At 40.0% G+C, this 12,052-nt stretch overlaps 1 protein-coding gene and 1 long non-coding RNA gene across 4 annotated transcripts; both read left to right on the forward strand.

The window, feature by feature from the left end:
* Positions 1 to 689: 689 nt before the first annotated feature.
* LOC117892652 lies at positions 690 to 11,113 on the forward strand. Its single transcript, XR_004648732.1, has 3 exons — positions 690 to 700; positions 1,470 to 1,473; positions 10,636 to 11,113. It is a non-coding gene; the product is annotated as an uncharacterized LOC117892652 (long non-coding RNA).
* LOC117892649 (neuropeptide-like 1) lies at positions 1,505 to 10,541 on the forward strand. 3 transcript variants are annotated; one of them, XM_034799006.1, is made up of 5 exons: positions 1,505 to 1,845; positions 7,214 to 7,333; positions 7,466 to 8,150; positions 8,429 to 8,664; positions 10,117 to 10,541. In XM_034799006.1, exons 1-5 carry the CDS (start codon positions 1,774 to 1,776, stop codon positions 10,465 to 10,467), a joined length of 1,464 nt encoding a protein of 487 aa, XP_034654897.1. In that variant the 5' UTR covers positions 1,505 to 1,773; the 3' UTR covers positions 10,468 to 10,541. The 3 variants fall into 3 exon arrangements, with proteins under 3 accessions (XP_034654897.1, XP_034654898.1, XP_034654899.1); XM_034799007.1 differs by having other exon boundaries at positions 8,429 to 8,670; positions 10,117 to 10,212; XM_034799008.1 differs by lacking the exon at positions 8,429 to 8,664 and having other exon boundaries at positions 10,117 to 10,305.
* Positions 11,114 to 12,052: the final 939 nt, after the last annotated feature.

A 12,052-nucleotide genomic window follows, 5' to 3' on the forward strand; every position in this document is an offset into this window, starting at 1 on the left:
GTTAGCTCATCCTGTTGATCTGGTCTGCTGACCAAAGTTTATGCTTGGCTTGCCAGAAACAAAAGCCGCCTGCAACACTTTTTTGAATCTAGCGGGGTCTGAGTGGATTTTCCTCATAGCTTTTTGCCAGTCGGATGTATGGGCGTGCAATCTGCCTTTGCCTCCGTCCGCGTATGCTGCATTCAGGCGTAAAAATAATGCAACCCCAGCCCAACATAACTACACGGACGCACTCACATATGCACGACCATAGGTGCACTTTGCGAAACTATAAACACCGCTGAGTTTGGTTAGAGTCAACTCCAGTGATGTTTATGCGGCGGCGGTAATGTTTACTTCGTATTCGGAAGTAGCATAAACTCAGCACCTATACTGCACCGGTATAAAGCCCGTGCACGTGTAGGTGTATGGATTTTTATTTTTTATGGGACTTAGGTTAAAAGGATAAAGGTAGGATAACCGCACCTCTACTCATCATCTGTTTAGTAACGCAGATGATATGTTTTGCAAGAAGTTAAGGAATTTTAAATGTGATTGATGAATGTATTGCCAGCCCATTGACAAGCGATAATCAAACTGAAAATTAAGGGACAAGAACTCTACCTTATTTAAGAGAAATTTCAAAGACCATACATGTACTCACCTATTCATATAGCTATGCATAAAAAGATTCCATTAGGAAGCTCCGATTGTATGTGTGGTTTAAAAAAATATAAGAATAAAATATATATAATAAAAAACGAAAATCTACTTTTGCTTTTAAATTCTTTTTAGGACGGAAAGTTCCATCAAAGAAACACCAGAAAAATATGAGATACCGATCGATTAATCGAAAAAGTTATAATTGAAAAGTATTTTTGTGTCTATGATGCGCCCAAATGGTTGCCAGTCCGGTCCTGCGTTCTCCGACACCCGTCCAAGCCATGGTCCAACAGTGCGTATGAGCAGCTCGAGTTTCCGTCTCGGCTTCTCTTTTAATTGTGTGACCAGCGTTCCGCAAGTGCTCTGGACAGCTGCTGATGGTACCTCCGAGAGTGCCGACACATGAGAGAATCCGCAAGAGAGTTGAAATTGTATTCTCTTCGATTGGTCCCTAAGAGAGTGAAGCAAAAATCTGAACAGTGGACAAAGGGGGAAAGAATAAATGAATGGTGAAATATGTCTTATATTTGGCATCTTGCATGAAAGCTCCATTGTGTCCACTGTGCTGCGCGCTTGGCCTCAATACTATTGACCTGCAAACAAGAAAAACTTAGCTTGCAGGGTGCTATGACGTCATTACCTACCAAAGCGCCACACAAAAAAGGACTGTCTACGCGCAACAAATCCCACGGCCTGCAAGTATGCCACCCGCTACCAGCAACAGTTGACGGCTGTTATCCGAGCCCCGCAAAGATTCAAAAGCTCCCGAGAGAGCAACTACCCGAGAGTGGTCTAGATTATCCGTGGAGCCGAGCTGTTATAAAAAGTCGAGTGTCCTGGCAAATGGAAAGCAGTTGAGCTAACGACTCTGTTGCGAACGTGTCTACAAAGAAGCTGAGTTACTGAAAAGCCACGCGTCTTCCGTTATTGTTTTTACCAGTTTGAATACATTTTCTGAGGTACTGAGTGCTGTGTACCTTTATATTCAAGTGATTCGTAGTTCGATTCGTTGGTGAGTCTGTGTGCCATCTCTGTGGTCGTTCGCGTCGCGTGCGGTCTCTTTGATAGAAGGCAGGAAAACCAATTAACAGAGACTTAACAGTTGACTCTTTTCGGAGGAGGCCATAAACAATGCAGGCGGTGCACAGAACTGCACACAGCAGCAAATGGCTGATGCTGTTGCTCTCAATGCTGCTCAATGCCGTAAGTTCTGGGGATTAAATTTTCTATTTTCAAATTTTTACTGGTTTCAGCAGATTTTAGTCTTTATGTTTCTTGGACTGGATGCTGCTTGTCACGTCGCTACTTTCACTGCCCAGTGCCGTCTTCTAAATATATATTTTTCTGTTCTGACGAGTGCTCGGTGGGGTATGCGAGTCTGTGAAATTGCTTCTTTCGAGTTTGTGTATATCGCTCTGGTGGTCGTCCTAGCAATGTCGAGTTGGTTGGAAATATAAAATAGCATACCATGAAGCTTTGTTAGCCAAATAACTTATAAAATTAGCTACATTTTATTTCAAATAATTATGATATTGAGCTTCAAAAGCTTATAATTCCTAATTATAATTCCAGCTTCCTTTGACATTTGTCTTCTGCAACAGCCATTGCGGTGCAACAGCGTCAGGCTGACCACTTCCGCGTTAGGTCGACATATGCGGTCCAAAGTTCAGCTTTTCAGTTTACATTTCTTCATTCTTTTTTATAATTGCTGTATATGTGAAATGCATGCAAAAATATAGTGTACATTGCTGACATTTGCCGAAATTTTTCCACATTTGTGCTCCGAGATCCCAGACCCTTCATGACCAGGTCCTAGAGAGCTGTTCGTCATAGCTTGCTGCCTGACTCGACAGAAAGTGATACAAATGGAAGAAAAAATGACCCTTAGAGACTGATTCGGATTAAAAAAATATTCAATACTGAATTCATACATACACATGTACATACAATGCATGAATACATATGTAAATATGTACATACATACATACATACATATATACCATAATGGCAATGCACCACTGCGGGAAAGACAATGACTCAGCTATCAAGTGCTAGGGATACTGATACGAATGCAAGTGGGAGTGTTACTGTTGCGTGAGAGCCTCCTACTTGCAATATGAGCGATATCCATTAATACACACATACATACATACATAGAAATATGCGATCTATGACGCATCACTCTTCAACGTCAATAGCGAATGCGGTTCTGTGACACAAAGTTATATAAATAGAACAGACATCGATGAATACTGCATGCAGCAGCATCATCTGCACCAAATCGATAGCAATTAAAACTAATTCCTACCTTGCTCATCATTCAAAAAAAATCGTGTGTACGCGGAAAAACTCAAAAATTAAGCTTGAAATGTAGGCAATTCTTAATTCGTATCCTTACCTTGTCCTATCAGCAAAATGAAATAAAAAGTAGATGGCTCTCGGCCGTCAAAGAGCAAGCTAACAAATACTTATTGGTTATTGACAATGTCTGAAAACTTTTTTCAAAGTGTATTTTTATTTTCTTTAATTCAAACTTAATAATCAACATGGGTCAGACATAACCCAAGAATGTTAATATTTATTTAGGAATTTTCTTAAAAGAATTAAGAAAAACAAAAATTCCTATCTGTTTGTGTTATACTTTAGAATTATCTTCACGTTGTTTGGTTAACTAAGATTAGTCATTTCAACACCCTCGCCTTTAAATATTTTATATTGCTTGATATTTTATCTGATTCCTCAGCTGACTCCGCGCTTTTATAATAAAAATAAAAGAAATATACTTTGAGAAAATTTCACATCCATCCAAGCAGACTGCGATTAATGTAATGCAAATATATACTTAGCCATGTGTACATATGTATGTATGTTCAAATGCCAGTAGGGAAATCTGGGGAAAACGAAAACGCAGCGTGACAAGATTTCAATATCGTCTCATGTTTTCTTTGCTGCGCCAGTTGTGAGTTTACATTTTTCGAAATTGCCAGAAAGTTAAATGTATTCAGTAGAGCACAATGGTAATAAATGGTAAAACAACCACGAGAGAAAAGGCATTGAGTGGGGATTGCCGGGAGCTGGTCCATTACCTCATTCCTTATTGCGTTGCGCGGCGGTGTGCTTTGCTCTTCGCTTTGTCTATTGCAAAAGCTGAAAAATCATTTGTTGCTTTTCCGGTTCCGAATATACTCGACAGTAAAAGCGCTGAGAATGTATGTACACACATATTTTATAAAAAAAAGTAAATAGGATAATTATATGAATATGATATGATTTATACACATGTATGTATGTATATATAGTATATGGATATACAAAATACTAAAACAGTAGCGGTTGCGTATAAAATATCAATAATCGTATTTGTGCTGCTGCTTGCAGATAAGATAGGTTACGACCATGAAAGCTCCACATGCAAACATATAAATTTACACTAGAGTTTTCCAGAAGAAATCCTACATCTTGTTTGTTTTTCTGGCTGATTGACACTTGACCAACTTTATACGCTCACTTAAAAGCGGCGCAATTGAAAACTTTATTGATTATTGCTTTTTGGTTTTCCATCAAATAGTTGACCATTTCCTTTCCTATCAATTTAATCTCAGTTACTTTCATAATAAATGTAAAGGTCGCCAATGCGTAGGACGAAGCTCGCACAGTCGTCACATATACAAATGTACATGTATATTTATATGGACCCACTGTCAATGGCTGCTTGGGTGTCAGTAATTACTGACTCGGCCACCGAAACATGGTCAGGCATGGACAAAAAGCGAATGGATAGTTTCAGCTTTTGCAAGCTCTTGTAAAACGAATAAACGGAGTCATGTGGGTTTCCTGTCATCCACCGGAAATTACAATTAAGATATGAATTCCATGAATGCGTTTGTGACAAAATACCAGATGGACTTTACGGTAGACGCAGTGGAAGCAAATGTGGTGGCGGAAAACGTAAGCTAGAAGGCAGGAAAACAAGATTTTAATAGAGCTTCACGCTCTGTCAAGATTAATGCAATTAAATAAAATGTTATTTCCGGCCTCTTATTAAATAGGAACATTTCACAGCAGGAGCCTTTTTCTTGTAGAGTACATAATTTGTAGCTTCGACTTTTCTCAACTCACCTCTTTGGTTTTCATAAATTCCACAAACGGATGCAGGACTAAAGTCCCCTCCATCGCTACTCAGACGCTCGGTATTCCTGGGAAGGTCAGAGCACTTAAGTTTTAATGTTGCACAAAGAATTTATATAAGTAAAATACAAGTATAACGAAAACAGCTACATACTGCGTCATTAAATATCGCAGGTAAAGCGAAAAAGGGGAGGCTGGACGAGGCAAATATGGGACAGCGTCGGCATGGGTCTCTGCGATAATAACATTTCTTGTGGCTGGACATAAGCGGCTCAACAGGCAACAGCCGATGGAAAATTTTAGACAGGGGACAGTCCGTAGAGCCTTAGGCTCTATGTTAAGTATCATTAAGGGCGATGGTCAGGACTACGAAATGTCAACAGAATTCTTGGATATTCCAAGCTGATGCTCTCGCAACTTTTCCTCGGGCCAGTGCAGTTCAATTAGACAAACGTTTTGGCTTCGGATGAATTGTTTGCCGTATCGTTTATTGGCAATGTGCTGTCGTCTTTCTTCTTACTGAGCTCATTGGGATAAATGAAGCTTTATTTTATTTGCGTATTGATTTTCTCCTCTTTGCTCTTCATAAGGTTTAATTGGATTTTCATTTTTTTGCAACCAAGATTCACAAAAATAAGGACATTTTACCGGCTCGTTTATAATCCAAATCTTTGCAGATCAATTAATTAAATATTATCGTCCAATAAGGCAAGCGTTTTGAGTTCGGATGAATTGTTTGCCGTATCGTTTATTGGCAATGTGCTGTCGTCTTTCTTCTTACTGATCACATTGGGCAGATAAATTAAGCTTTCTTTTATTTGCGTATTGATTTTCTTCTCTTTGCTCTTCATAAAGTTTAATTGAATTTTCTTTTTTTGCACCCAAGCTTCGCAAAAATAAAGACATTTAACCGTCTCGTTTACAATCCAAATCTTTGCAGATAAACTAATTAAATTTTATCGCTAAATTATCCCAGAAAGCTTTTGGCTATCAAAAGCAGACATAAAACTACCAGTAAAGTTTAATTGCAAACTAAATGTAATTTGAATTACTCAACTAAGAGAGATGTGAAGATGTACTCCAAAGTTCACACATTTAAAACCAAATTTAACGTTAGAGCAGAGAAGCGAATTGAGAATATTTCATCCTAGTTCGCAACATTGGAGATATGTATGTATATAGTGGGAAAAATGTTATCCACCAGCGTCGCTTTTCATTTGTCCTTCTATGAATAGAGACCTTAGCCTGACAGAACAAGACTGTTGCAGTACGCAGTGTATCCATTCGACATTTAACGTTTTTGTTCGCTTGTTTAGAAAATGCCAGCCAGGACTAAAAAGGACTGAAAAAGGACTAAATTCTTAAAGCCTCCATATTCAGTCACATGCACAACCACAATCTAAAATTAATACCAAATTTACGCTCTGTCGCTAGGCGATTTATGGATATTTAAAATTCTATTTGTGGACGTAATAATTTATGAATGTTTATTCAGGCAATTAAATAACTGTGCCTAACTAACGGATTCGCCAAAAAAAATTTAAAATTTTTAAAGGAATGCGGCTGGTAAACATTTTCTGACAACCAGGGACCACTTTATCGCTACCCAAATGTATAGCAAAAGATATCAATTGTATACGACCTTCGGGGCATTACTTCAAGGGCTAATAAGACCTAAGTTCTGGCCTCACACAGTCGACCCAATAATGACAGCAACAGCTTCGGCTGCGAAGCCAAGAGCACAAACACACGACTATGTTTAGATTGCCATTTTCTAGTTTCGATTTACAAACCCTGGCGCCGCCAGCGAGCACATCCTAGAACACATCCTGTTTGCCCGCGTTCTGCACGGGCTGTTGACTTCCGCCTTCCCTTTCGACGGTTCAGTTATTAAGTACGGAAGGAAACTTTGTCTCTTGCTCCACTCCGGGTCACAATTTGAGCGGAAGACCCCCTGCGCATAAACACACAAATAGTCGTACGTTTAAGATATCCATGAATTAGCTCCAGTGCACGGGGAATTATCCTTTCACTTGAGCGACCATTTAGGCAGCAAACTGTTTCGTCTTGTCTTTGCTTGTCTTGTGTATTTTCAAAGCAAAGTATTATGAGCTTGAGTACTCTGAAGCGCACTCACAGAGTCATACAAACTTTGTCCTTAGACACTTTATTTTTAGATGTTCAGAAAGGTATGAAAGTCAATGTGACAAGCCAAAGGCATGGTGGCCTCTTTCTGGCAAAGTGTTTTAGTTCAAAAAAGAATGATTCGGATAGTTTCGGATATTAACTGGGTGACAGTCCACGAGGTTATGGACTTCTTTAAAAGATTCCACCCTAAAGATTCTTGCAGAAATGTTTAATTCGAAAATTATTGATTGTTGATGCTGGGGATGAATTTAATGTTTAAGTGCCCCTTTTTCTTAATTTCTGTTCCTACCTTTAGGCTTTTCAGCCACGCTCGTTTGTCGTGAGTGCCACTGATGATGTTGCAAACGTTTCGCCCTGCGAGGTGGAGTCCATAATAAATCAATTGATGAACCCCAGTACCGAGTATCAGCTACACGTAAGTCATTTTCCCCAACTCGTATTTACCTTTGACGTGAATGGATTTATTTACGCCGATGCAGAGCAGCATCTGCAGCAGCTTTGAGTTTAAATTGCTTTCCTCATTTTGACACATCTTCTACCTCTGTAGGCCTCCGCCTTACGTAATCAGCTGAAGAACTTGCTACGTGAGCGTCAGCTGGCCGTGGGAGAGGAGCAACCCCTAGGTGAGTACTCGGACTACATGGAGGAGGACAAGCGTTCAGTTGCTGCCTTGGCTGCGCAAGGTCTTTTGAATGCCCCCAAGAGAAGCCTGGCCACCTTGGCCAAGAACGGACAGTTGCCCACGGCGGAGCCTGGCGAGGATTATGGTGATTCTGATTCTGGTGAGCCAAGCGAGCAGAAGCGTTATATTGGTACCTTGGCCAGGGCTGGTGGATTGATGACCTACGGCAAGCGAAATGTCGGTACCCTGGCTCGCGACTTTCAGCTCCCCATGCCTAATGGTAAGCGCAACCTGGCTACCATGGCGCGCCTTCAGAGTGCTCCAAGTACTCACAGGGAGCAGCCCAAGCGAAATGTGGCTGCAGTGGCTCGCTATAACTCGCAGCAGCATCACAATCAACGCGCTGGGGCTGAGAAGCGGAACTTGGGTGCTCTTAAGTCATCGCCGGTGCATGGTGTGCAACAGAAACGCGAGGACGAGGAGATGCTACTGCCCGCTGCAGCCCCCGAATATGCAGATCCCATGCAAAGTTATTGGTGGTATCCAAGTTATGCTGGGTACGCTGATCTCGATTGGAACGATTATCGTCGGGCCGAGAAACGTTTCCTAGGTAAGTGTTCGGCTGTCTGTAGCAGGCCTATGTCTTGCAGGGTCCCATCTTTATTTGGTACAAACATGCAGACATTTGCATTTTATACTCAGTCTTACCAGCAGAGGTATCCGTGGTTTACCTGCCAGAAAACATCGACCTCGGATTGCCGGGGATTCCTTTGATTTCTCGAATTTTTGTTAATGCAAACATCACCCTGCACCCTAGCTAGCTGCTTTCTGGCACCTTATTCGAGCACTGTTTTTGTACATACGTTTATATATATTATTCCATAAAAGACACTTCCAAGGATCCCGAGCTGTTCGGCATTGAGCATGGCAATGTCGCTGTTGCAGCTGCAGATGCGGAGGAGCCGGACACACAGCCAGGGAATGAGCAATTGACATCGCCAAACAAGCGACACATTGGCGCCGTGTACCGCTCGGGCTTTTTGCCTAGCTACCGATACCTTCGCAGTCCCATTGGAGGCGGTGGTGGGCGCTTTAGTCGATCAGGACGTGACGCAAGGCAATTTGTATGAGTAAATGGCGATGGTTCGATGTGTGGTCCTTAAGTGTATTTTATTTATTTATAATTCATTTTCCTGTCATGAATGTGATTGCATTTGTATTTTACTGTTTTTACTGGTAACTAGAATGAGCTGATAAAATGTTGTATTGTATATGACAAGGAGTTTATAGCACTTTCCTGCCAGAGACCCTTTTATCTGTACTCTGTCGCCTAGCCACTGATATTTAACGTGTTCTGATTATGACCACTTTTATATTGAGCATGATAGACATCGCTAGTAGACGTTGTAGCTTATAGATATACTGTCGAACTTAAAATGGCACAGTCGCACATTTCCGTTGGCATTTTAACTTCTCGAAAATTCCATTACCGTCTTTTAGGTAAACGCGCTCAGGCAATGTTTTCCATTATCGTCAGTCTTCCTTGTCACGGTATCATTGTGTGTTGAGGATAATCGGCTAATTTCCGCCACATTTTCTTGTAGTTGGCTTACACTCCAGCTTACACTCCAGCAGCTGGCTTTTCTGAAAAGTTTTCAATTTCACAAAGCCTGGGTCTTAGGCAATTTAATATTGTCGTTGTTTGTGGAATTATAATGGAAAAGCTAATATTGCACTGGTATAACATTTTCATTCAAGTCTTGAAAGTGCGCTAGAACATCTATGTATGTAGGTACATGTTTTGAATGTACATAATATCAGGGATGAAGTTTTGAGTTTTTTGAGCTGATGTCATCTTCTTTTTGTCTAGCCCGGCCCCGTGGTTTCGATAACAGTTAATGTTTCAAAGAAATAAAGAAATTAAAAATATGATCATCTTTCATTTCCATACACTGGCGCGCCCAGTCGGAGAGCAGCAACAGTTCTAGAGGAAAGATATTTACGCCCAAAAATATGCTACGAATCTTTCGAAGTTTGCGAAGAAGTGTTGATTAAAAGATCACAATTTTCAAATTAAACACCAAGAGGTGGCGCCAGTGTCTCCAACGTTTTATATTTTATTTTAAGTTTCCTACCTACCTATACTTTTATTTATATCTAGTAACTATTTGAAATTAAAAAAATTCTATTAAATCAATTGAGGCAACCTTGATTGGTTGTTCATTTGTTTTCGTTTGTACACACGTACATACATATGTACACATGTGTATGTAAAATTGTACTGAAATCTGTTTAGCTATTATTTTTAAAAATGTGTACTCTGTATTGGCATGCTACGGCTAATTGGCATGATCGACGCTATCATTAAAATTAAATTTGCTTACTCTGGCATTTCAATTAGATAAATACCCGTTCTTGGCGCCCTTCTTGTAGTGAAACTTATATGAGATATTTCTACAATTTTCCCATTGAGTCTCTTAGTGCACTTTAATTTTATGTACATCTGTAGAACTGTTATAGCCGTTTGGTTTTGACCTTTATGCGATAAGACTAATGCAAATCTCCGCCCAATACAGGTCGCGTACTACCCCCAACACGAGCGACTGCGTCAACCCATCGCAGCCGTTTGTAAGCGCTGTTTCCTACCCAACCAACCGACGATGAACTGGAGCGGTGCTGGCATACGCGGTCGTTTGTCTAAAATATATGAGGATACCGAGGGCGAGTCTCCCAGAGCCTTTTCTGCCCACATGCGAAGCATCTCAAGCAACTCGCTGCCCACGGGATCAGCGAGGAGCCCTAAGCTTCCACTTTCTCGCTCTGGTGCTCCTGTGTATCCTCCCTTCCACTCCTGGGGCACTCCGCCGCGTATTACAGCACTGCATCGACGCGAATTTCGACGCAACATGGACAATTACGAATACTAAATATCGACAATATACTCTATATACAAATTATGATATATCAATTACAATAATACTATTAATGGAACTTTAAACTCTACGGAATTAGTGTAGCTCCCTCAAAATGTATTGACTTATTTACTTGGCAAGCACACACAACTACCGAAGTGTGGTTGCATGTGCCCCACTCAGTATCGATGTATGAATAATATCTACAAAACTAAAGTAACTGATATCAGTGCAAAGTAAAAAACAAACCTTTAATATCAATGCAAATCATATCGCCATATATGACTTATACACTTAAAGACAAATACTAAATTAGTGCCAATGTCGTACCTTAGCAGGAGTGCTAGTGACTCAATCGAACTAGAACTCGGTGAACTTCACTTGAACGATAATATACGGTTACCCGTTAGCCAGTATTCTTTTAGAATTTCTCTCTCCACCGTCAGTATTTTATGTGTAAATGACAATAACTATTTCGTTGTAGTTCAATGATATAGTGTGCTAAGTCTTGCTATAACGATTATATATACGGAACAACTGCTTAACGACAATACAATTTCGGTGAATATCTTATATACTTATATCAATATACACGTAAACTAATAAACATACATATGTACTTCGGACAATAAATAAAGAATTGACAATAATGTTTCAAATATTTCGAGTATCTCATTTGGTTTGAAGAATTTCGAGTTATTTGTTAAGGTCCTTGAAATGGTAAAGTAAATAACATATTCACCATGCGTAATGATAAGTCTGATGTGGTCAATATTGAACATAAACGTTTGTTTATCTACTCATAATATTCGCTCTGCAGAAGGTTAGAAAAAGCTGTATTTAATATCAATTACTATTTACTTCGTATATGTACATACATACATACATATGTACATACATATATGTATGAGAAATAAACACGGAGTTCTCCCGGTTCAGAAGAAAAAGCTCTGTGAACTCATTGTTCGAAGTACTAGTAGAATTAAAATATCAACGTTCTATACACAATATACATATAAACATATACATACATATGAAATACCAATCTAATAAAACTATACACATACATACATATATATTACTGATTTGATTCTACAGTACAGAGCCAGAACTGTGTTGTATCTAAATGGCAGGTGTTAACAAACAACGAGAAGGGACGTGTGAGACGCTTCTTACGCGGCACTCAGTACTACATCTGCAACTTAGCGGTTATTTGTCAAATTTTAAATTTTTTCTTCATCTGTCATCTACATCAACAACACTACTCACGCCAACACGCTCCTTTAGCTCGCGGCAGAGGCAGCGGCAGAGACGTGTCAGGGGCAGAGGCCAATAAACTGAAGTATCTTTTGGGGGCTGCTTTTGTTCTCAAAAGTATAGCATACTTTCAGGCTGAAAAGTTCCCAATTACAAAATAGCGTAGGACAGCCATATCCTGCAGTCCTTGTGGTCCTTGATGGACTCAAGATATACAGGAGACTCGTACCTTCGCCAGGAGGCATGCCATGTCCTGATCCGACAGGAAACAGCCGAGTTATAGCGTTGAAGGGGATTATATAGAAAAACAATATTCAAATGGCATTATCCTTAATGTCCTAGC

Source organism: Drosophila subobscura, chromosome E (assembly GCF_008121235.1).
Source record: "Drosophila subobscura isolate 14011-0131.10 chromosome E, UCBerk_Dsub_1.0, whole genome shotgun sequence".
In the NCBI taxonomy this organism is placed as follows: domain Eukaryota; kingdom Metazoa; phylum Arthropoda; class Insecta; order Diptera; family Drosophilidae; genus Drosophila; species Drosophila subobscura.